Below are 27,457 nucleotides of genomic sequence, written 5' to 3'. Positions count from 1 at the left end.
CAACTGTGTGCAGGTGTCAACTGGTGTCAACTGTAAACTTAACCGTTCGTAAACGCCCTGCGCCCAACGCACTCTACGTAAACAAAATTATGAGAATAAACTAAAGTACACACTTTAATTTTTTGTTTGTTTGTGACGTTATAAAATTAACTGTGTAGAATGTCTGTGAGTGCCAGTGCCGAGAATTTGTCGACAGATACCCAGGTAAGATTATAATAACATATTTAAGTTATAAATAACAGTTTTATAAAATTTGTAACTGTATAAAAGTTATTAAACATGTAAGATATTTATCATTCCCGTGTTCACAGCTCATAGTAGTATGATTTAAGCGGCATAGCATGAGTCACCTTTGGGTCCTAATACGGAAGTAGCGACTTGTTTGCCTGTGCCTGAGTGCAGTTGTCACTACGTAACGTAAATTACGCGCCAACCTATTTACCAACTCTCGACTCCTTTATCTCTTGCGTCTTTATTATTAATTGAACTCTGCATCTCAATGTTATCTTCAAAACGCAACCTTGTTTTGAACAGACGTAACAGTTACGCTTTCGAGATTTCAAACCTAACTTACTACTCTAAAAAATACCACGCATATGGATAAACCTCAGCATCTTTGAAATGGCAAAATGTCATCATTAATAATTTCTTGGATTTGTTTTCATAAACATTATGTTTATTAAACAAGTTTATAAATCTGAAATAGATTAATGATATTAATTATATAAGCACAATTCTCTATAATGATTCAATAAAGACGTAACAACAACATAGTTTTAAACTTTATTAAGCGGGGAACTTTTTTATCTGATAAAAGTGCTTACGGCCAGCAAGGACTTAAACAAAGAATTGTGCCTGTTGAATAAGCAATAAATATATGCAAGTTTAGCACCTAAAGCTACCTAGGATTCCGGGTGAAAATAAATTCACCTATTTGTACATCTTTTAAGAACTACATTGAGATGTAGCTGTTTTGTTGATGTACATACAATATTGCTTTTCTGGTATCTTTGAGTTTTGTAATGCCATCTTTTTAAAAAAAAATTGTTGTTTGATAGTTTTTTTATGAATCACAGTGATGCACATTCACTGTTATAAGAATACAGGACAATAGTCTGACTGAGTCTACTTTTCTGTACCTTAAATAAACAGTTATTTCTACAACACAGAACTGAATTCCATATCCAGAATTACACCACTCTAAGACTTGTATAAAAAACTCCTGTCTTTCCAAAGTGAATGACAGGGTTAGTAATATTGTTATAATGGGCTTTACAAATGAAGACTCATTGTATAATAAGTATGCAGCAATTGTTTCAGATTTTTTTGTAGTTTTTTTAAAAACTGTGTACTTATATTTTTTTTATTTTTAGAACACATAACCTAAGAAGTGTTCCTGTCTGTCAAATATAACTTTAAATCAATTCCGCCAAATGTTGTGGTTCTTTAGTACAACAGCATATTGTTGTTTAGTTTTTTTTTATACTCAAAGCATATTGTATTTGCTTATTTCTGTTTTAAAGTAAATAGAAATTTACTTTTCAATTATATAATAACTACTTATGTTAGATAATACATAATGATACTGTAATGATAAAATACTATATTCTAATGAATCATGTAACTTTACTAGCTGCTTATTTAATTGGTATTATGTATTAAGTATACTAGTTGTGTGCTTCTTTTTGAAGTAACACTTTTTTAACAGTTCAATTAAGCAATGTATTGGTAAGTATAAAATTAAAACTGAAAATATGTGTATCAACCCTAACTTAGGGTAGGCTCCGAGCCCCTCAGTGAGGACATTCAGTGAGCTGAAATAATAATAATGTGTAAATCGTTCACTTTTAGAGAAACGGACTAAGCAAAGAGCCATAGTCGAACAAAATATATTTATCCATTTTTCTTGGAGGATGTCATAAAGATGACAATTAAAATTATACCTATCATGTTGATAGTTCAGTTTTATAAATGTATACTGACTAAAAAATTTACACACACAAATAAGCAGACAAGTAGACTAGTCCAGCAATGCATATGCAGTTGCTCTGGTGGTCAGATGGCCATTGGCGTCACTAATTACTTCATTCTTGTTTGCCCACTCTTACATTTTACTTTTCATTCATCAACAACTTTAACTCAATGGAAAGTTAAAATGCGCGAGGTTCAATACTTACTGGTATTATGCAATATATTGAATAATTTAAATGATAATATTGTTGCTGTGTGAACTTATCGTTATTTATTAATAAAGCAAGATCAAGTTGACCTCTGACATTAAAATGAATTCATTTTGAGTTGTAGGCTAAATTGTTTAAACTTTCAAGAGATGTTATAACAAATTAATTAATTAATCATAATTCGACGGTACCAACTGGTTCGGACCCGTCGGGTCCTACCTCGAGGCGAGTGCCATTCTTTTTTTTTTATTTCACAAGGTGGCAAACGAGCGAGCGGCCACCTGAAATCGCTGAAATAGCGAAGTGACCGTTGCCCATAGACATACGCAATTGCATATGCGTTGCCTACCTTTAATCGACGGAGGAGAGGATGCACAGAAAGAAAACATTTTCCCTTTCCATGCATCCTTTCATTCGAAATGTCCACTTCCACTTACCATCCTTTCCTATTTAGAGAAAAAGGGTAGGAAAGGAAAGAGGACAAAATTAGGCCTCCGGCACACTCATCAGACGAAACGCGGAATTGCTTCCACTTCACGCCTGTCTTCTTTGTGGTCGTGGTATTTCACCGGGCGAGCCGGGCCAATTCGTGCGAAGATGTTGAAGCGGGCTCTACCACTGTTAAAAATTCGGCTGTATTCTTAGTTGCATGACGCTTCCCCTCGTTCGCAGGGTCTAATTTAACAATCTCGTCAATCGTCTATGAATAATAGCCGAGTGATAGCCGTTGACAATGTGCTGACTTTATGAAAAAATAAAAAAAATGAAAACGAAAAGTGCTTAGTTCTGATATCATTTTTTTTTTCGAAAAGCAACAAAGATTGTTGTAATGTAGAAATCATCTATACATTTCATTGTTAGTATTATTTGACGGTAACTCATGTCGAGATACCAATAAAGCAAGAACTATGAGTTACTTCCTATGTGTAAATATAAAGATTAACAAAAAAATTATAAAAATTGAAAATTAAGGTTAAAAATATATGAATAGCTATTTTAATGTTGAAAACCAACGCCCACCTTGTAATGGTAATCGGTAGGCGTTTCCCAGCAATTAGAGTATAACTGAATCAATTTATAATGAGTACTTTGATGAACCTATTACCAAAACATCTTGAAATAAAATGACATACTTGTAATGTTTTTTTACCTCGCTATGTGTGAAATATTTTAAGTTAGTTAGTTTTTAAATTTATATAGTAAACGTTACATTTATCTTTAAGGAAATTTTAAATTAAAAAACTACAATAGCACTATTACCGCGAGACATATTGTCGTCCTTCTTTGAGGAAAATAGGGATAGCAAAATAAGTTTTAGCACATGTAGTTAGATATAACGACAATGGAAACGTATGGTATTGTTAATTTAATTTCGTCCACATGCGACGAGGCTACGGCTTCTTATTCAAGTATTTCATTATACGAACAGGTAGAACTTTCAATAAGCTTTCTCATGCAATGAAACACGAATCTCAGGGTTTGGTCATGATTAAATTTCTAGGAACTACTTCATTTTCCCCACTGGGAGAACTACGGTGAATCCTGGGATTTAATATAGCTCGTGCTTTCGCAGAAACATTTACCTGTATTTATTTAGTAGCTCGAATAAGTGACTACTAGAAACTCTGATGTGATAACGGTGTGACCGCCTGCACTTTCTTCCTAGTTTATATATTCGTTGTATATAATGTACAAGAAAATGACATTTCCCTTTGCTATATATACCCATCGCCCGCCAGCTCCATTTCCCCTTCCTATCCTTTCCGCAATTGAAATCAATACGTTGTTTTGACTATTCCAAATGCCTTTACATTGCGAACACGATTGAGTGTTACCTGAAATACGAGCATTGCATCAATATATACAGAATCGTATTCAGATACACTTCAAATTGTATAGTCTGTTAATTCACTACGGCGAGCATATCTCCGATTGGTTGGCTAATTAAATTTGTGCTTTGTAGTCTCTAGTTTCTTTTGTTGCTTATGTTGTGAGGACTTTGATATCACCGTTCATATCATGAGTTAATTATAATTAGAGGGACTTTTTTTATTATTTGCAAACATATATAGGTATATTATTATCTTTGTTTTATATGTATTATAAAGACAGGATTTGATTGTTTCACACGGATAGAAATCTATATACAAACATATAGGCTTATTAAATTTATTTAATTACGCGTGGACGGAGTCGCGGGCGATAGTTGGTCTCTCCTATATTAATGAGGAGACAATCTTAGCAAATGATGTACAATTTTATTTTTTTATCCGGATAGTCCAACTTAGCTTTGACGCTAGCTGTGTTTTGAAGTAAGAATGAAGCAGAAAGTACTTGTACCGGTATACTGAATACAAAATTGTGTGAATCATTCATGCGTTTTATTATCTGATTAATTTCACTTACCTTAAAGTGGATCAAATCGTAATTGATTCTTGTCATCAGTTTGTGTTTGTCTCGCACTCCGTAATTCATTTATTCACGTTGTCCACATGAACTTGAGTTAACTAGTCACGTAGTAAAGTAGTTCATTAAGTGCGCTTAAAGGTCAAAAAGAATATAAATAAAGAAAAAACAATTTAAGTCCAACATTAATTTCCATGAACGAAAGGAAAGTAAATTTAATTATAATTAGTCGACGTACCATCTAGATAAATTTAGTTAAATAAACATTGACTTAGGTTTTTCTTCATTGAGCTTGGAGTTGATGCAGAAGGCATACCCACTAGGGCTCTATACTAATAGATACCTATGTAACATCCTTCAAATGGGAAGTGCATCTCAAATCTAATAACAGGGCGTAGAGTGATAAAATTAGTGTTCTCACGTGAATGTAGGTCGTAGTGTACACTGCAGTCCTTGCTTTTTCAATTACGCGCGCCCCACTTCCGATGACATGACCTAAAAGTGATCGACATATGTCTTTACCAGAGAGGACATGTTTATGCAAAATATTCGACGAATTTCAATCGGCGATACCGTCGTCCCCTATACAGAGCAGTTTTGTTTTAACAAAACGACCTATGAAATCAATTTACCGCCAATTCGCAGTGACGACTCACAGAATGAGAATTATTACGAAACGTCATCGACAGAGGCCGTTTTTATCAAATGGTATTTCATTTCCCATCTGCGGTTTTTCACTGTCAGTAGACTTGTTACAAATATTATAAAAAAAATGTTTTAAAATAAAATGTTTATTGTGATTTAATTTTTTCCAACATTCAAAGTAAGGACAATATTATCATGTCAATGTTACCCGATATATCTTTCTGACCCGTCGTGGCAAGACTTCTTACATAGTCCCTTATAAAATAAAATAATTTTCACCGAGGTAAAGGATGTCCCCACTTCTTCACTGTATCGCCGATCGTCAATCTAGACTAGTTTCGCGAGTACGACGTCCCCTACGGACACTGTCACTCAATGTTTGCATTTAAATTGTTTTGTTCATTTTTTATTTCATTCGTGACGGATGCAATCACGAAAAATGGTTCTTGAAGTGATGCGGATAATTATAAACGTTTTTAGTTTTCAACGCAGTTAATTGCAATAATTTCGTATAATATAGCGTTATATTACCTATTACTTTTGATATTTTCTTTATTTACATATTCTAATAAAAGAGCGTCGATGCCCCAGTTGTAAGGCGCTTCATCGTGTCGGACAAAATCTACAGGTCCGGGTTCGATACTCGCCAATGTAATTTTGGATTTTCAATTTTCATATCACATTTATCCAAATTTCTTACGTTGAAAGAAAACATCTGCACATTTCTGCAATGAAAATCAAAGATATATGTGAAATAAACGAACTTTGAGCCAGTCTATTTCCTAGTCTAATTTAAGTACAAGGCCGATTTTAGTATTTGTGGCGCCTTGGGCGAGATTTTTGCGGCAGGCTCCTTTTTATATCCGACTCTGGCGCCCGTGCTGCCACCTTAAGCCCGGCGCCCTGGACCGTCGCCCCATCTCGCCGTACCCTACCGCCGCCCCATCTCGCCGTACCCTACCGCCGCTACTGTTTATGTACGCTTCGAGCCCCTCTGTGGTTATATATGAACTAGTAACGTAAAAAGATCAGAGAGATAATTATTTAAATTAAATCTTGTGAAATGTTGTCGAGTTCCATGATGGATATCGTTACTGCTCCTGCGTCGTTTTTAATAGCTTTATCCGGAATCGCTAATGGATTCGGTCGCTTAATGCGCTCGTTCCGACAGAATATTTCATTGACGTAAACAAGTATGAAATTTTGACAGCATTGAAACCAGGAGAAATATACGTGAGAGCGAACATGACGGCTGAAAATTGATAATTTAATTAAACTTCAGTTCAATCGCCGTCAACGAATTTCAGTTCGAACTTCTGTTGCTCGAAAATATATATTTAAAGTCAAAACAAATGAAAAAATAAGTCCTTATTATGATTATTATTGGGTTCCTTGAAAACAGTGCTAGCCACTTAGATTGTTTCCACCTTTGTCAAACTGATGTTCTTTTTTCAAATAACAATTTTAATGATACATATTTTTTCTCTATGGAACCCAGTATGGTTTAAATAAAAAAGAAATGTAATAGGGCAAGCAAAAAGTTTTAATGAAACGAAAAAAAAAACATTTTACATTTTACTTTCATTGGCGTCCTCAGAACATCGTACTATTTCATCGCCAATTAAAATGAGTCTAGTGCTTAGATAGACATGGCTTACAAATATACCAACATCGACTTTTTTTCTTTCACATAGATAAATAGAAGATACAATAAAAATATCTCGTTTTATATAAATTTCAGTTACACTGTCTAATTTCAAATGTAAAACGAGTTAATTATAGTCAATAATAATATTGGACAGCCAATAATTAAAGTAATATCGGAATATTAGAACGAATAATAGGTATTTGAACGTAGTTATTATTAGTATGTAGTTTAATATTTGAAATGGTTTACACGTACAGGCAGACGTAAGATGTTAGTGTGCAATGTGCACCTGTGTGAGTGCGAGGCTTGTGCAGGCCGAGTTTGAATTCACCCCAGTAGCTACATTGCATTTGCGAGTGTCCGGACGCTCCGCTCTTAGCTGCAAACGCAAATCGACCACATCTGTTATCCGGTAACTTTGATTCGTATTAGTTTCACGGCAAATTTCCCACCACCATATTAATTAATCACAGTAGTTTTTAATCGATCTCTGCATTATTTTTACACGTAAAATTTATTTTCTTTATGTCGCACGTATTATTAATACATAATTGAATGTATGTAAATGTGAGTTATTTTAAATTACGGCTCCAAATATTATAAAAATAAGTTTTCGGTAATTAGATATTAAAATATTTTATTATTATAATATAATAATTATCATTGGGATTTTCTTTGTTCGATTATTTGAAATATTTTACCGAGTACTATATTTTACGGTTTTTAAACAGAAATTTCTATCAACTTTTAAAAAAAAATTTCATATCGTCCGCGTACGGCAAAGTTAGTGAACGAAGAAAACTTTAATCGCTATCAAGACGGGCTCGTAAGTATAACACAATTTCTTCACACAAATGATTAGTTCTAGTCTTACCTTTCATGTTAACTCAACTTTTAATTATTTTAACTTTATAAACTACACCGTGAAATGTTAAGTAACGTTTTTTTTTTTCATTTTAAAAATAATAACAATTTTCATTGCAAATAAGTTCGAATCTTCTTGGATGTTTAACGACAATAGAATATCCCTATTCGAATCCGTACTATTGATCGGTAATCCGTACTCTTGACCATTGAGCTATTGGCGCTACAAAGTTCCAAGTAACATATTTTACATGGAAATTTTGCGAACTGTTCTTTGATGAATTTGAATAAAAATTGTGTCTCCGAATATACCGCCGTGTATAATCTAGTTCCAATCAAAACCGGTGGTTCGAAAAATCCTCAAAGTCAAAAATCATTAAAACGATATGGCTTTTTCCGATACGAATTTGAAAAGGCTATGCTTGGGACTTAATTAAATAGAGGAACAGGAAAAATATTTTTAAATTCTATTGAAGCCAAAGGTCTAATTAGGTTTTAACAACTCCATAAACAATTCCGACATTTGTAGTAAAACCTTCGGGAGGTAAATAAATTATTAGATGAAATAATTTTTATTATTTGGATCCGTAATGAAAAATATTCTCGTATTATCGAAATGTTTGTGATGTCTGACAATTGAATCAATGTCGTAGTAAAACGTAGGTTTATTATACAATATGTGTGCTTTATTATTTGTAATCAATGTATGTATATTTGTAATTAATGTTATGCAGTAATTACATACGGCGTGGTATAAAGTGTTAGTAGAATTTTCATCGGAATCTTATTCTACGTAATGTCGTATTCTACGTTATTTCCTATAGTCCGCAGGCAACGATGTGTCGTTTTATATGTTTAAAGCTGTTCTGGAAATGGGCTCAATGCTACGGTTGCTTAGGATAAAAGCTCCATTCAATATCTGTTATGATGGAGCTGTGATCCTTGCTGCTACAGTTGTGAACATGGTAATACTACCTTATGGTTATGTTCATATTAACATTAAATATGTAATTTTCTACAACACTCTGTATAAATCTGCCGCAGAGTCAGGTTTGATAAATCACTGTGGTAGCGCCTTAGTGATTTAACAAATTTGTCTGACTTTGCGGCTTATGGATTTATTTAACGACTCGTGAGTTAATACAGGCAAATTAATGTACAAAAAATATTTTGTTTCCTACGTGTAATTGCAGAGTTGCGATGGAGGTTCAATGTGTCTGGAGTTAGCATTGGAAGGGGAGAGACTTTGCAAGGCGGGAGACTGCCGCGCCGGCGTCGCTTTCTTCCAGGCCGCCATAAGAGCGGGCACAGACGACCTGCGTACCCTCAGTGCTATATACAGCCAACTCGGCAATGCCTATTTTTATTTAGGCGACTATAACAAAGCGATGCAGTTTCACAAACACGATCTCACTTTAGCTAGGTAATTATAATACTTACGGAAAGTAAATGTATCTTTCCACTGTCGAAATACATGTACAGTAACATATTCTCTTTGAAAACAGAGACAATTATATGTTTTTAATGAATAAAATAATTTTTATCGTAGTGGAAATCAACGTTAAGATTTTTGTACTGATTTTGTGTCATAATTTTTTTGAATTATCAATATAGCTAATAATTGAACACATAAAGAACTTTAATAATGATGTTTTTTTATTATTGTAACTTCTTGTTACTTGTTATCGTTGAGTATAGGTACTTCAATTAATTTTCTTACAAGAACCTTTTCTTTGCCTTTAATAAACCTCCTCGGCCGTCGGGAATCGTTTCATATTTCAGTAGAAAATGAAGTCAACAACGTATTTATTGGAAATGTTTTTCAAGTAATATAACAAACAACATAACATCAATAATGGCTAAATTATTATTTATATACTCGTTGTTTGTTGAATTGAATATTTTGGTAATCAATTAAAACACATAATTACTGTTTATAGTGTGTCTATTTAAGATAGATTAGTTTGACAACTGACGCCTATAAAATATTGAATTAATTTTGTATGAGCATTATCGATGTACTTAATGAACGGTTGTCAAAGTGTCGAACGGTCGCGCACAACGAATAACTGTGACCTATCGAAAATCGGTCTTGTAATAACTTACTTACTACTTACTCCGCTGGCGCATCGACCCAAAGTGGGTCTTGCCCTCCGACACAAAGTCGCCTGTCTTGCGCCTTCTACTGCCAGTCCATCGCATCCAGTCAGTCTTGTAATAAAATTAACTAAAATTTAGGTGTTTTGTTACTTTTTGAATTGATTGCAGTTATTTAGCCAAATATATGTATCGCGCAATTAATTAATTAAAAACTTTTTTGTTCGTCAGCAGCGCAATTTTTGGTTTAATGTCTTATTTCTTTATATACTTATGATGGATAAAGTAGGAATAGAAAGAAACAATTTTAGTTATATTGTAATTCAAAGTCAATAATCACGAAATTTTCGATTGCAAGTTCTATTAGAATTAGAACAACCATCGAAAATCGAAAAAAATCTTAATCGATTTTACTCAAGCCATATCTAGTGAATTGTCAATTGAATGTTCAAACTAATCTATCTTAAATAGACACACTATAGCCTTAATTATCTTCAATGAATTAATTTATAATTAAATATTAATGTAAATTAAACTATTAAATCCATTGTGCAGAGCTTTCAAAGTTCTCACTTATGAAGTTTATTAGAATTTTCAAAGCATATCACGAACTAGTGGACTATGACTAGTGTATCAAAAATCCTTTCTAGCTGCCGCTCTACGCTCAACTTTAGATACACCGAAGTTAATATAACTTTTACAAACTTTTACACTGGCTAAAATTTATTTTAACAATCCCTCTAGAAAATAAATAGCAAAATTATGTATCAGTTTTCTTTGTTAGCTATTATTTGAATAGCTATAACTTACCTAGAACAGTAGACAAAGGCAAGGAATGTATTTCATAAACCTTTATGAAATGTTGAAATATGAAAATGAATTTCGACCTCTATTTTCGAATATAATTCTGGACTTTATCACAGTAAGATGCGCTCTAAAATTGTTTTAGTCTGTTTTAGTATGACCATTGTTATTCGTTATATTATTAAAAGGTTAATCATACCCTCATCTTATTCAACGGCGCTATTCAATTTAATAAAAAAATCCTCGTTTCTTGAAAACCAAATAAAACATCACAATTGTAATATTCTCATATAATTACGTAAAATCTGTGTTCCCATTTTAATGAAATTTTTATTTACAGAACGATAAATGACAAACTAGGTGAAGCGAAAGCGTCAGGTAATTTAGGCAATACTTTAAAAGTTATGGGAAAATTTCCCGAGGCGATACAATGTTGTAAACGTCACTTAGAAATATCCCGGTCTTTGGGCGACAAGCTAAGTGAGGGGCGGGCTCTTTATAACTTGGGTAACGTATACCACGCACAAGGTAAAAATCTCGGCCGCGTCGGTCAAAACGATCCTGGTCATTTCCCCCAGGAGGTACGGGAATGTCTCATGCAAGCAGTCACATACTACGAGTAAGTACTTATTTCATTTATTTTTACAATATATTTTTAATCAACAAGGTGTGCAGTGTGAATTAATAAGTAATATGAAAAAAATTAATATTAATTTCTGCTAAGGGCAACAAAAAGAATATTGCAATAATGAATAAAAGCATTTATCGGCGCCACGTTTAACGTAAATTTGCTAAAATGTTTTTCCATCGTTTCCAAGTAAAATTTATAAATTAAAAATCTGCCTTTGAGTTGTTTGAGCTGAAATTTATTAAAATTCATACGGTTCACTATCATGTGTTATGTTGTATCAAAATAAATTCATTATATTTTGGTGAATTCTATTTTAAATTTTTTCGTGGTAAACATTTTAATATCGAGTTGTTCGTGATGCAACCTGCACATATCCGAGAAGAAATTCAAGTGAAGTCAACCAACCCGCACTTGGCCAGCGTGGTTGACTATGGCCTAATCACCCTTAATTTAGGGTAGGCTCCGAGCCCCTCGGTGGGAACGTATAGTGAGCTGATGATGATGAGTTGTTCAAAAATATGAGATTTATAACTTGGGTAGTATTAATGTGTAACATGATATTGTTTTGTTTTAATAAATTTACTTTAGCGTATTGTATTTTAGGTTAATCAGTGAAGTGAAACCGTAATTTGCTAATGCTTTTCGGAATATCACAGCGATGTGTCAGTTGTATTTTGTGTCTACGTAAACAAATTTAGAGCTGACCCGTTTCTGCTACAAATAGAACTATTTCCATAATCACTTAACATTCTAGATCTAGAACAATTGGCAAAACAGTCCCGAAATGTTCTTGAATTCACAATTATCTTAAAAGGTTTATGAATAATCGAGATTAAGTGTTTGATAAATTCCACGAATGAACAAAAATAATTTATATAAGATGAATAAAATTTAGAATTAAAAAAAAAGTTTGATATATCTGTAAACTGCTAATATTTAGTAGTACAGATTTACTGCACTACCAAATAATCGCTAGTGTGTATTAGAATCGTTAGTAGGAATGCAAGCAAATAGCTACAGTTCGCATCGCTCATCGGAAACGTTTAACTGGGATGCAAACGGAAATCGAATACCATTCCACTTGATTTCCAAAGCGTCGCATAATCCAAATAATAAAGATGTTCAACGGTTCCTAGGTCATTCTTGAGTTATTGAATTTCTTATTTTATAAAGGAAATATAAAAGCACTGCTATAATATAATAAATTTTTCTAAAGTGCTCTTAGAGTAACCTAAATTAAATTATAGCGATGCAATATACGACACTAGCTTTTGCCAGCGGCTCCGTCCGCGCGGTATTAAAAGAAAAAAACTTATGTTTTCTTCTAGACTATGTACTTAATCTATGCCTTTCAGCAAGATGCGCTGAGCTGTTCTAGAGATACCTTCTAACAAACATTCATCCAAACACACGCTTTAATAATATTAGGAAGAGTTAAAGAATAGTGATGTGATTATTTTAGCTCAAGTTTGTCAAATTGATTTTATCATTGCTGAAAAATTTATATTTTTAAACTGTGCAGGATTCTTATATTTTGAGAAACGAAAAAACACGACGAGCGTTTTGGACTGTATAAAATTAAAACTAAACTTTAAAATTAATTGGATTAGTTCTTAATGTGTTTGAATACTTTGTAGCAATATCATTTTTGTTCCAGAGAAAATCTCGATCTAATGCGCAGTTTAGGAGACCGACAAGCGATGGGTCGCGCTTGCGGAAATCTTGGCAACACATGTTATTTACTGGGTGATTTTACTCGCGCCATCCGATACCACACAGAGAGGCTGACAATAGCAAGAGAAGTCGGCGACAAGGCGGCCGAGCGGCGGGCTAACAGCAACCTGGGCAATTCACACATATTCCTGGGACAATTTGAAAACGCGGCGGAACATTATAAGTAAGTGCAATTCTTATTCAATTACGTAGTAGAAAAATGAATACTGAATTTACTTTGTTAACATCAGCTCTTTAGTTGGCACATCCGGCGGAAGAGTACTCTGATTCACAGCGTGCCAAATCGAATATCTTACTTTATGTTAACCCACAAATTCTTTGACGAAGTTTTTATTTGTTTTAGAAGTTAATTGAGTTGTATTTTAATTGTGAAAAATGCTTGCATTTAAAATGATGTTTAAGAATATTTTGTAGCGCTTTCATTATCCACCTTTCCAGTATTTGTTTATAAGTACCATACAATATTAATTGACTTTGACTTAGTAGGAATACCTTCATTAACGCTGTGTCGATGCTAAGCGAAGTATTCATGGTGCGCTGAAATTAAATCTTTGACAAAAGATTTTCTTACTTTATGATTAAAATATTTTATTGATATAATATAATCAATAATATTTTCTAATTCATCCATACTTTAAAATCGAGTATTTTAATGCTTGCGTTTGTTTAATTTCATTTTGAACTGTGCTCAAGCGAAAATTGGATTTTATCAACGCTATCGTCTTTACCATACTGAATGCAAATTCTTTTAAACTATTGTTCTCATTTTTATTGCTCTTCGCGACCTCGTGCGTAACCATAGATATATCCAACTGGCTAATAAAATAAAGAAGTGTAGCCTTTCTTTAATGAAAGGAGGAGGGGATGTATAGCAAAAATGATATTCACTTCTACCATTTATCCTCTCCTCCGGACAGGGTGGAAAGAGAAGGTCCAGAATTATAATATGTCTCTGACAACTCACTCATCGATCAACATCTAATGTCCATACTGCATGTCTGTCTTCTGTAACATGGATTTCACCGACCGTTCATGCAGACAACAAATTTTGTTAGCTGCTTATAACACAGTAACATATAATCTCATTGAATTATTTACTGATTAAAATTATGTTTACTTATATGCGAAATATATTGAAATGGCTTTTTATGTTAAGTGGCTAGTGCTATCCATTTAAGAGTATAAACAACGAAATGATTTAAGAAAAAAAGGAAAGTAAGGGAAGAGTAGATAACGTACCTAGTTTTCTTCGCTAGCGTTTTGATGCACCGCAATTTTGGTTTCTCTAATTTTTAACTATAACTTTTAAATTTATTCTATGTGAACTTCATTCAGTTGTTCATTGATAACCATTGTTACGATATGATTGTTATCCACAAGTCCAACAACTAATTAAAATACATTGTTTGTAAACTATAGTTAGGAAAACTTTGCGTTTACTTTCTGGTCGATGTTTAACGAGTACATGTTGTGAATTTTTTATTTGGTATGGTTGACAACATACTATTATACTCAGCAACAAACTACTAAAACTTTTACAAGTCTGTGCCATTTCACGGTAAACTATTATTGATTGCCGTTATTTTCCTTCATGTGGCTGTTGAATACAAAGAAAGTATCTATAATTTACTTTTTTTTTAATATGTTTTTTCTTAAGTATTTTAATTGTCAACTATTCGTTTATATAATTTAGTTAATATTTAACTAAACTACCAAAAAGTTTTAGCTCCAGAAGATTTCGTTTATAAGTTTTCGAACAGAAGCTATTCGCTATGTAATTTAATTTGCCAAGTGGCAAAACATTTTTAAACGTACATATTTCTATTTATTTGCATATGTAATTTTGGTTTTATGTATCGATGGCAAATGGCATTATTGATATATGCGAATTAAAAATAACGTTATGTTAAATAAATCAAAATTGTATTTTATCATATTTTATTTGCGCTACGCGTGTTGGTACGGAAAACTGTTATGCCGGAACTTCATATTACAAAAGTTATCGTTATGTTCCAACACACCTGTATGTCGGTCTGTACGTCTATTTCTTCAGAAATAAAGTAACTTGCCTCGGCGGTACATATAAAGTTTCTGTGCTTTTCTTTAACTTACTTTAATATGATTTAACTTATTTTCATTGTTCTACAGGCGTACCCTGGCTTTGGCCGAGGAACTAGGTGATGCTGCAGTGGAAGCCCAGGCTTGTTACTCATTGGGCAACACTTACACATTGCTACGCGAGTACAGAATAGCAGAAGGTTACCATGCTCGCCATCTTGCCGCCGCTAGAAAACTACAAGACAGAGTGGGCGAAGGCAGGGCTTGCTGGTCCTTGGGCAACGCCCACGCCGCGCTCGGGAATCACGAAAAAGCTTTGTATTACGCTAAGGAACATTACAATATATCCAAAGAGGTTTGTACAGGGTTTATCGGTTTGGCTACATCATTTAAAACTAACACATTATCACATTGCTATACTAACATCGGTTTCGGGAAGATATAGCACTAAAATTATAACCACAGGTACGTATTATTTAATTTGCTACTGGCAACTAATGCGTTTATTTCCAGAACAGTACGCGTTTAAAGTCTTTTTAAGTCTCGCGTTCTAAAATCTGGTAATCATAAAATTACTAGATTGCATAAAATGGTTTTTGATACGATATCCGTGTACTTTATGTAGTGAAATAATTTTAACGTAATATCAATGTTGTGAAATTTAGGCGTGCATGGATGTTTGCTTGCTGCTTTTAAGCTTTTTGTCTCACTGTTTGCATCATTAAAAAAAATTGTTGTAGTAAAATTCCTGTGCCAAAACAATAAACATGTCGTCCTCTTGTTTCCAAAAACAGGACGACAATATGTTTTTGTACCACCGTTTGGGCAGTTGAACCACGGTTAAATTTTTCATTTGCAGTTTGATTTCTCCTTTTGTAATATTTGTTTTTTTTTAATGGGATTATCGTAATTGCTAAATATATGAAGCTGTTTAAATTACACACAGGTTATTTTTGTTGACAGACTTTATAATTATAATAGGTATGACCAAAGTTATTAAGCTAATGGACCCTTTGATGTTGACGATCTCCGGGAGGGATATCAGCGAACCGATAATGGATCTATAAATAGTTTTCATTATGAAACCTGGATTGTACAGAATAACTTATCAAAAATTTATAGCTCAGCCTAAAACTAGATAACTGTTTAAAATATACCCTAAATAATAAGTTGTGTTGCTTTAAAATTTGTAATATTTATAGTAGCTTTTGACTTCGTTCGCGCGGATTCAAAAAAAGAACTTAGTGAGTAGTCTGTGTTCTTTCAGACTATTTTTTATATCTATGTAAAATTTCAGCAGGATCTAATTAACTGTTCTTAAGTGATGTAATAAGAAACATCCATCCATCCATCCATCTAAACTTTCAAATTTATAACTTTAATATTATTGAGATTGTAACCTCTATTAGTTGACTCTACTACATTTGGCCTCATGAGACTGAGTTGCTACAAATTGTAAAATGTTGAAATGAAACCAATCTAGTCGACCTTTGGCATTTTTTTTCCGATGTATTTTAGTTGAGAAATAGGCACTCACATTTAAACATTTCTCTGATGAACATCTATTTTCGGTACAATGTTATATTTTCTTTTTAATATATTGGATATTTTAATATTTAATGAATGTAGTCCGGAATTATCAGGTAGTTAAATTGTTCTCGATTGAAATAACCGAACTGTTTAATTAAATTAAAGCACATTAGAAACTAAAGTTTTTATTAAATGGAAGGTCTGATTGATGAGAGAATTGAGATCTGTTCAATTGCGACTTCCTTCATAGTAGCCGTTCGCACGGATATTTGTAATTAATGAGGTTTCGATATGTTTCAAACGTTTTCTATACACTATTCATGCATTTCATACATTTATATTTTGTATACCGCGGAATCGTTTCTATTTACTGGGGTGCTTTATTCTTTTTAACCGTGGATTTACACTGCCGAAACATGACCTGGATTTGATAATTATTTTAAAAGCAGTCATATTTATCGAGTCTGTGAACTATTTCAGCAAATGGAATTGCTTACTAACTTTGATTTCAAAAAGCAGTTTGAATTGAAATGGACGACGTCTAGAAATATGAATTTTTAATGGGTTGCCTCGAGCTGAAGCACTATTCGTGATCGCGGCCTATTTTTTTTTGTTGACTTGACCGAATACAGCGCTAAATTGTAACTTCCAATCATTTTGACGATATAATTCATGGAAAAAACATCGCTTCCATAGGTTTTTCCTTTAGCCAGGGTAATTGCTACCCTTTCAGAATCCATTGTCTAAGATAGTACTCGTTTTAATACATTAGAAACAGTTGAGGTTTACTTACATATCGAATTGCTTCGACATTTCGTGCAATGCTATCTTTATGCAAACTACAGATAGTTGACATTTTTGTAAATTGCCACGATAGTTAAGGGGACTTCTTTTTACGTTAATATTTTGATGGGACAATGAAGACACTTTGTTTTGACTTGTGGCGCAGGTTACCAACGGAATTCGCCTTTATTTTTGATGATCATTTTCAACTATACAAAGCAACTTTCGACAAATCATCAACATTTAATAACTTTGTTTTTAGTAAAAGGCTAATTTTTCCGACTTCTGGGTAACTCTCCACCAATATTTTAATCCAAAAGACTTTTAAAGGGAGATTAAGTTAAGACAAGAAGCAATTTTGGATAAATAAAATTAACCAGATCATAAATTAACAAAAATGTATGTTCGTGAATAATTTGATAGAAATTTAATATGAAACGCTGCAATAGTAAATTTATTTATTTTTTCTGTCCATAGTTGGGTGATATTTTGGGAATGGCTACCGCACAGATGAACGTTGGTGATCTGAAGAAGGTGTTGGGCATGCCCGAAGAGAGCCCGGAGACGGAGAACGGGGGCGAGGTGGCCGCTGCAGCAGCCACTGTCTCTGCCACTGCGACCGCTCCGCCAGCTCCCGCGACGTCGAAGGTATCTCATTCTAAGATGGTAGGCATCTTCAACGCTCTGCGCGTGCGCCGTCAGAGTATGGAGCAGCTCGCGTTAATTCAAGTAATTATAATATTATTTTTGAATCCCTTTCAAAATTTAATTAAGTTTATATTTTGTTGATTATAGTAAAGATTTGTTTTTTTTTTAAGTTGTACCCTTCTTGTGTTTCGGTATCTTTTTATTTTACATACTTGGTTAATAATTTAAGCACTTTGATTCTTTTTTTTTCTTACAGATTTGTGCATTTTTATCTGTTTTACTTTTATTTTATCCTCATCCCCTAGGAACATACTAGTTTTTTTTTATTTTTATATTTATTTTGAATACAAATAAACATACATTTAACGCTAAATAAACCTCATTGGTTTGGTACAAGCGTTAAGGTCTTCCGGACAAAAATATTATGAGCTTGCACTTTATGTTTTGTCGTGAAATACATTTTATCAAATCTGAGGGTAGTTCGTTCACCAATCTAGGAACGATGTAACTTGCAGTGCGCTCACCGTATACATTTTTTGCGCCGACGGTACGAAACTGGTTTAGAGTTATCGCCCGCGTGCCTACAGGATGTTCAATTTTTGATAAAATACTTTCATTAAAAAATATTGTTTGAAATCGCGCTAATATTTTCTAGACGTAAATACAAACATATTTTAGTAGGAAATTATCTCGAAGTGGTAGGATAGGATAGGTAGGTCGCTTCTCCTGTGATCTCTATCACAACTAGTTAGCCGCAGTATTTCTTGGGGGATAAAAGGTCAAAGTCAATATAAAAATTCAGTTGACGCCTGATACAAAGAAAAATGATGAAGAAAAAGGGGATGAAAGGTCCAGGAAGTCTAAAGTAGCGCAGGCAGGTTGTGAGGATAATCCTTCGGAGTCGTTCTTCGAGATGCTGAGCCGCTGTCAGTCGCAGCGCATGGACGGACAGCGGGCTGCGCTGAACTCGAGGGTCAAGAAGCTGCTGCGGTCTGCCAGCAGCGGCGACAAGAACTTAAGGTAAGCAGCTTCCATCTCATTTGTCGGAGTTAGAGCTAGTCGAGCTGTCACTCACCCTTGACATTGTTTAAAGTAATACCTAAACTTTGCATATTTTTGCACAAGTTCGTTGCATATGATATACATATTTTCAACGTATATTTACTTCTGCCTATACACTGGCATAGCTTTTTGCTTATTCTATGCCTCGCTAATTTAGTTTCTTAATCTGAAAAATGACATAAACGCATCTACAAGAAACGTAAAAATATTGTTCTTTTTTATTTAAATAAAAAAATAACAAATTAATTTTAATATTTTCAATTTTAACGAGCCATTGCTAACCTTGATAAAGTCTAAAAACAAGTGTGTTAGCGTCAATATTACAATAGTTTTCCACTGGAACACTCACATAAAGACATGTCGTCATCCCTCTCATACACCTTTAATAAACAGACATAACAAAATGTTCTTATACAAATGATTTGGCAGTGGAAACTCGGGGTTATCAGTAATAAGGTGCGCGTGACTGGCGCGATACCGCTATCGTGACGTAGTCGTAACACTCGAGATTTATATCCGAGCACAGAAAGTTTTCCAACTACACAACTCATGAAACTGTGTTTTATAAGTCTATACGAACTACTAAAACACTACGACGCTTCGTTTACAGTGAAAAATTGACGTATGAAGGTTGTTACATCCTTGTCACTAGTTTTTGAGTGATTCTGTACCGAAAAAAAACTGCTTTAAATTAATTTATTGACTAATATCAAGAACTTCAATAAAATTCCAAGTAACTGAGAACTAATATCGGTTTAATTTAATTGGCAAACTCTAACAAGTTCAAATTTCCTTATAACCGATCTGGTAGCAAATATTTAACAACATTAATAACTTTGAAGCTATTTTATAGATGAGATATCGGGGTGAATTTCTCAATGTAAACTCATGTTCAACGAGTTTCTACGTTAACTTGTTGCGCAAAGCTTTGATTGCTGTTCCAGAGATCAGAGAATTAATTTTCATGTTACAACCAGATATTGGTAGACGTAATATTCTCCTTTGTGCAGCTTCGATGTTATGAGCAGATTGAATGGTTTGATTGACAATGCAGAACGTGGCTTAATAATTTACGGTTCACTGCATCTTGCAAACAATAGACAGACAAATCTATGTATTATAATATCTAATTATGAAGTCGTCTAATAATAGCGAAAGCTTATTGTGGCCTTTTGGACAATCTTGGTGATAAAATAAAAATTGAAGATTTAATTCATTAAAACGAGAGTTAATTTTTGATGTCGAAATGTACGGTTTTAAGTGGAGTTTCGACTAATTGATGAATTATTTTTTAAAGCTGAAGTATTCGTAATTATTAACCAGCTTATAAGTAAACCTATAAAAAATAAATTTTACCGTTTAGTAAGCAATTTATCATCACCATATCACGTAGTTTGTCTATTAAATGTGCGTAATGCAGTGATTTTGTATTGTCATTCATAAAACATATTTAATCGATACATAAATCTATTTCCTTGTACACGGTATAATTCGTCCTCGTCCCGTCAATTTGGACGTTATAAATTCATGAAGTCTAAAACGATTTTCAGCAATGAAGTTACTGTGTATTAGGGATGGGTATTGATTCAAAAAACTAGTTGATTCAACCATCGTTAGTCGTTCAACGTTTTAACCGTTAACCGTTTTTCATTTAACTAGTTGAATTGAACGAACGAACCTTGCTGGTCGTATTTTTTGCCAGTCTTTAGATTTTTTTATTGAATGTATCATTAACTATTTGCATTCTAATTGTCTACTAGTTAATGGACTAGTTGAAAAAAATAACATTTCGTTTCGTTGACGCCTTAAACCATCAACGAGCCCATACCTACTCTGTACATTGAGGTTTTGGGCTACAACGCTAAAATATTATCAAAATTGTCTGTAAAATTCCAAGTAAAATGCTTTTGTGATTTTCTAGTTTGAACGTATTATAACGTGTAATTTATTCACGGTTAAGGGTTTAGATTGGAACCAAGTGTAGACGTTTATATATATTTAGCATACTTAAAATAATTTGTTGGATATTTTAGTTGACAAAATTTTCAATTTTTGTAAACGTGTTAATTTTTTTCCACGTTTCCAACGTTCTGTTGTGGACAGGCCTTTGTATCAAAGCGTACACGGTGTCGACGCGTTGTTGCGGATAAAAATCTTTTGCTGTTTCGAAGCAGCGCCGATCAAAAGCACTCATTGTTTAGTTCACAGTGTTACAGTGCAAACAGATATGAGATCGCTACAGGACGAAAAAATACCGTGTGTATAATTAATTTATTACACGATTAATTTTATGAGTAATTTCTTACGTGTATAATTTTTTTGTAATATTAAGGTTAAATATATTTAATTAAGTTTAAGTAAATTATCGCTGTTTTTTGGTAGTGCGTAACTATATGTAGTTACATTGAGTTTACAAAGATAATTAGGTAGATTATTTACTTTAGTATTCTCTTAGCAATTCAAATAAAAATATTCGCTCGATGTTATCTATTTAATACAAGTCATGGATCTATTTTTATTATCGTCAATTTTATTGATAAAGATAATAGCTGTTTATTGGCATTCAAGTTTTTTTTCTAATTTTATATTCCGACATAGATTACAAAGATCTGAAGTTTTTGGAGACTTGAGATTTAATGAAATTGTTGTGAAGTAATAGTGAAACAATTTATTATTCTTCTTTGATCATAATAAATTTATTTAGAATATCTAAAGAAATTAAAAAAAAAAAGTGATTATAGTAAATTCTAAGTTATTTGTCTAATAACACTTACATTAACAATTAGTCAACGTCTGAGGTATCTTTCTAGAAATTCTCGTCATAATGTCTTTTAGAACAGAGGTGAAACTTTTTTTTATCCTAAAACTAGGCAAAGAACCAAAGGAAATTTTATTAACTTAGCCTATGATATTCTAATGACGATTCAGTATCGATTGGTCATAGTCTCCTACCAATGTGTAAAAAAATGAAACTTCGCTTTCATATATTAAGAAACTTACATCTACGTAGCTGTTATTGGTCGAGGTCACTAATATTAGTGCTATAAATATTATTTTATTGGTTCTGAACGATGGGTTATTGTGAGTGCATCATCTAAATCTCAATTGGAGTACTTACATTACTTAGTATTTTAATATAATATGTGATAAAAATACATTAGTGTAATTATGTGTACGGTAAGTATTGAGCTTTACTTGAGTTTTTTTTGTAAGATTTTTCGGGTTATGACTTTAAATATTAACAGACCATCTCACCTACAGCTTGTCTTATTCAAAATTATCTTTTTCACGGAAATAAAGAAATTTTAAATCTCGATTCGAATCCCAAGGGAAAATAATATTAAATCCGCAGAACTGCCACAGAGTATACATCGGATGGCATCGGATTGACGCATAATATTTAACGACATTATAAATGCTTGTAACAAACTGCGTCTCGTGAGGCATTTTCTTAAGAATCGTTTCAGATGTACATTTCAAAATTGCTGTATTCATACATAACGTTACAAAATATATCTCTACAGCCCCGACGAGGAGTTATTCGCGTTAATAACGGACATGCAGTCGGAGAGAATGGACTCCCAGCGCGCGGAGCTCCGCCCCCTGCCGAAGACGCCGGCCAAGGAGAACAAGGGCGCCTCACTGCCGGGCCTGCGCCCCCAGCAGACCACCAGCACGAAGCCGGAGGATGATTTTCTCGAAATGATCGCCCGCTTCCAGGTAAAGTAAAAATAAACTTAAGTGAAACTGCTAGAATCAGCGCGTTTAATTAAAAACAATATAACTTCAACAAACATGTCTTTCTCCTTGATGTGTTTCCTCATAAACACTACTACTAATAACCCATTTGTTGTAGGGCTCTCGTCTGGAGGACCAGCGAACTGAGCTGCCGCGCCGTCAGCCGGAGCCCACGCCGGCGCCGCAGGCCGCGGCCGAGCGGAAGCCCGAGGTAAAGCCAGAGGCAAAGCCCGAGCCTGTGCCCGAGGCAATAGCCGAGGCGAAGCCCGAAAAAGCCAAGACAGTCCCTGACGACGACTTTTTCTCCTTGATCATACGCGCACAATCTGGTCGTATGGAGGACCAGCGTGCTTCGGTAAATCAAATCAATACGTACATTTGTACTAACACTAATAATAACTAATAAATGTACTAACCTTAATTGTTTATATTTATCTATATAAATATAATGTAGTTCTAAAGTTTGTTTGTCGCGCTTACCAAGGAATTTAGTAATCGGATTTCAAAAATTGTGTACGCATTATCAAGGTATGTTATTATAATACAATTTAATTAATATACAACTATGGCCGTCGATGAGTAGAGAGAAGGAAAAATATAGCAAAGCGAGGTACAGCTAATATTACTATATAAAATAACTTTTTACACAATTAACATATTAATATGTTCAACTAAAATTCTTGCATTCGATATGTTGCGAGTTACAAGCTTTTTACTACTAAAAGCAAATTGCGAACGGATTTTTTGTACTTAATTTTTCTCTACTTCAAAGGTATAACAAAGCGAATTATTCGACAACTCCAAAAATGCTTTGTTGACTTATGCTGCCAAGGCACTTGTACTAGAACGTATTGTAGACTGCCATTTGTGGCCTTTAGCCGACTCTATATCACGTATTTATGAAAATAAATATGATCATAGATATATCATTTCAATATCACAAATAACTATCTACAAACTTTTTAAGCACTTGAGAATTTCTAACTTTCACGTAGTTTGAAGTCTGATAGTTTGCGAATTTTTAAAACTTTTAACAAGTTTATACCTTTAGCTTACATGTTTTATCAGAAACTTACTGAGCGATTGGTTTTCATATAATAACAACGTATATTCATAATTTGTTTATGCTATTTCAGATACCGGTGAACAACCGCACCAAGGGCGACTCCGGTTCGAAGAAGTAAACGATTACGTTTACGACCCGCAGAGCCGTGCTTTAAGCTTCATAGAGTTAGATGAACCAAGTAGGGTTCTTGCGCAAGCCAGGCTCAATGCGGGAACACCCTGTAGTACTCCGCTTTAATGCTATCCCTGAAACTGAATTAAAAACATTTGATACCAAAATTATAAATGTTTACTTCGCTATTTGTCACCTTTGGCTTTTGAAACTTTACAGCCTAACATAGAGAATAACGTAACGAAATAAGAACTATTCGTTCAATAAATGTCATCTACTGTAGCGAAGTAACATTCAGTTTACTTATAACCGTGAGTTCCCACTGACTAAACATCTGTATAAAACATTATCAATATTCTCATTTATACTGAGATAAAATGTTTTGTACCGCAGTGGAAACTTACGGTATATGTTCATGTCAGGGAACATTCCGCGCTTAATCACGATTAACGAATATATTATTTGATACATCGACTTGACATTTATATCGATAATATGCGATACGTACTATTGAAAATTATAACAAATCAAGCGATTATTTCATATTATATTTGTTATATCGAGCATTTAAATAGATGATTTGATGCAATATTGATCATTTCATAATGCCCTAAATGTATGCCGGCTAAAAATCAACTGAAAGATCGAGTCTAAGATGGATTTATCTTGATTTTTTAATTTATTTAAAAATTATGAAATTGGCCCATACAATATTCTATTTAAAATTTCTGACTAATAAGTTAAATCATCAAGTTTATCTATTAAATGTTAGTGAGCGAAATTCCATGAATTCAATACCCACCTTTAAAAGTCTCTATATTAATTATAATTTATTTACAATTAGCCCGCCATTAAAACAAGAATTGTGTTAATTTTCTATTTTGTGTTACTATACCATTTAAACTAGTCAAATCCGTTAAACATATTTTTCTATGGTATATTGGTTGTCAAGTTACAATTTTTTAAAATGATGAATCAATATTTCAGGACACTCGTCTATTTCCGCACAAAAATACGACTGTGTAAATCAAAAAGACTTGCATTCGTTGAATTTATTTTTTTAAATGCATATGATTTTATAACTTAACATATTCTATTTATTTTAATTCATTTTACTAATAAAATATAATTTATAAGATTATTTTAAGTGTTTATTTTAAGGCTGATATTGAGATATAAAATAATGGAATCTTGCTAACAAAATGAATAAGAAAAATGTTTTTAATATTTCAGTTCGTTTTAGCACAAACTTGAGGTTGTACACTCAACAGGATAAAAAGGTGCATATTTGATTAGTTTTAAATAATTTAAAATATATTATTTTAACTGAATTTTCACTGTATAATTGTATAATATTGTTTAATAAGCGTACTAGAAGTGATTTAGAGAGATGTTTTCGAATGACAGATATGAACTTAAAAATGACGAGACAATTTGTAAATAAAATTCTATATACGACTTTTAAATATCAATTTGGATGCATTAACGTTAAATTCGGAAAATTTTAAAATAATTACAACTAAATTACGTCCATTGTTAATGTCAATTACCAACAACAAAATACAGATGATTATAAAACTATAGATTGTTTTAAGTCTTGACATTTTCAAGTTCATGGTTACTGATGTTAGGTATAAGAAAAGTTATAAAATGATCTTGTGAAAATATTCGAACACCTTTAGAAGATTTACTTCTTTTGGTAATAAACAATATTTCTCGAATAGTGAATTGGCAGAGTTAGAGGTAACTGATTATATCATAAAAGAATAATAGAATAAATAAAAATATATCATTATTGAATAGAACAACAGTTTGAGGCTATATATAATTATGGTAATGTATATAAATGGAATTTAAAAAATTAAATATTTAGAGAAAACTAAAATTTAAAAGGATATATGAATATGTATGAAAGGACAGGTGTAGTACGCTTAATTGTGTGGAGAATGGTATAACATCGGAAAGTTAAATACCAATTGTTTTATTTTATAAGTCGTGTCAAATTTAAGCGTCAGCCTTCACTGCAGTACATGTACAAAAATATTTTTCTCTCTTCCTTTTCTTTGGAAAAACAAAGATAACGATATTTATTGTACGCGTATATCGACAGTGAAAATCTACGGTAACAGATATAGAGCAACCTATTAGAAATGTTTAAATCTGTAATTAAAATTGTTTTATTCCATTTAAATTATGGAAACATTAAAAACTTCTTGACATTAGGAAAATAAAACATTTTTTTTTAATTTATGTATTTATCTACAGAAATGATCGATTTAGAATCGCATGACCTAAAACGTTGGCCTAACGAAATAATGTCCATGTAAAACAGTTTTAATTATATACTTCATTATGCTTTTTTTATATGAATTCTGTACAACAAATTAAAATATATTTTAGTTATTTTATAAGTTAGTAATAATTTTATTGAGTGTATATGAAGTGATGATCTAAGTATCCACAGTATTAGGTCACTAATGAAATGCCAAAATATGCATTAAATTATTAGAATGTCCTCTGACTTTCATTTAAAACCTTTATTTTAATAAATCACTGTAATAGTCTAGTTCATATATGTTACATAGACAAAGTTAAGCCATTTTAAATGCTAAAAGCTACTTCGTTTAAAGTGGTTTTTTGTCTTAATTAAGAAAAGCGAAGTGAAAGATTCTTTAAAAATAATCCTACTAATATTATAAATGCGAATGTTTAGATGGATGGAGGGATGGATCTTTGTTTAAAGGTATCTCCAGAACGCCTAAATGGATCTCTCTGAAATTTGGTTAACAATTGACATTTTTCTTAACATCGCGTGATGGAATCGCGGACGACAACTAGTCATAATAAGTCCCATAAGGATCTTAACGCAGTCGGAAAATAAACTAACGACGTCATCTCAACAGTGCCATATTTTGACCAATGAGAGCGCGGCAGCTGCACGGTTTAATGTTTCCCTTTTCATGATTTTGAAATTCCATAATTTTTCGCATGATGCGATGTTATGACATGTAGCTTAATTTGCTAATATGTTTATTTACAATATCTGTATATAAATTTATATAGAAAGGAATTACTACGAGAACTTGGTCATCTTTCTCAATAGCGAATCAATTGTTTGGAGTTGCAACCCTTTTAAACTTGTAAGCTTGTAAATCCCCTCGTCAATGTGAAAAAACTGACAAGATTCTAGTCAAGAATATCCATCTTATCGTCAAGTCATTAAGCCTTAATGTCGTCGTATAAATTCACTTCCTTTAATACTTTAATAAGCATGTAGGTGATGGTATGAACATGTGTGATTGTTAGCTTTTCTTCGTACTTACGAAATAAAACGAGCAACAGTTCGTGTGGACTTCCACACAAATTGTGGCACGTTTCATTTATTTAGTACAATCGTTGCTCTTCGCCTATAAATTATGATCCGTTCTCGAAGAAGTAGATGGAAAAGTTGT

The 27,457-nt window shown here is 33.0% G+C and overlaps 1 protein-coding gene across 3 annotated transcripts; it reads left to right on the top strand.

Moving 5' to 3' along the window:
• Positions 1-26,520, top strand: pins (G-protein-signaling modulator pins). Of its 3 annotated transcripts, none has more exons than XM_013306618.1 (10): positions 1-204; positions 8,937-9,166; positions 10,985-11,263; positions 12,933-13,172; positions 15,158-15,422; positions 17,858-18,109; positions 18,831-19,048; positions 22,615-22,810; positions 22,947-23,039; positions 23,965-26,520. In XM_013306618.1, the coding sequence occupies exons 1-10, from the start codon at positions 160-162 to the stop codon at positions 24,010-24,012; spliced, it is 1,866 nt and encodes a 621-aa protein (XP_013162072.1). In that variant the 5' UTR covers positions 1-159; the 3' UTR covers positions 24,013-26,520. The 3 variants fall into 3 exon arrangements, with proteins under 3 accessions (XP_013162072.1, XP_013162070.1, XP_013162071.1); XM_013306616.1 differs by having other exon boundaries at positions 22,947-23,183; XM_013306617.1 differs by having other exon boundaries at positions 2-204; positions 17,858-18,028; positions 22,947-23,183.
• Positions 26,521-27,457: the final 937 nt, after the last annotated feature.

Source organism: Papilio xuthus, unplaced genomic scaffold (genome assembly GCF_000836235.2).
Source record: "Papilio xuthus unplaced genomic scaffold, Pxut_1.1 DF828177.1, whole genome shotgun sequence".
Classification (NCBI taxonomy): Eukaryota; Metazoa; Arthropoda; class Insecta; order Lepidoptera; family Papilionidae; genus Papilio; species Papilio xuthus.
The sequence above is the reverse complement of the archived record's forward strand: the minus strand, read 5'-3'. Positions and strand labels throughout refer to the sequence as shown.

What these genes read in the sequence shown, in the direction of transcription:
- pins (XM_013306616.1), top strand. Translation starts at nt 160, where the DNA reads ATGTCTGTGAGTGCCAGTGCCGAGAATTTGTCGACAGATACCCAG. An exon ending in CACGATCTCACTTTAGCTAG is followed by an intron (nt 9,167 to 10,984) that starts GTAATTATAATA and finishes TTTTATTTACAG; the next exon opens with AACGATAAATGACAAACTAG. An exon ending in AACGCGGCGGAACATTATAA is followed by an intron (nt 13,173 to 15,157) that starts GTAAGTGCAATT and finishes ATTGTTCTACAG; the next exon opens with GCGTACCCTGGCTTTGGCCG.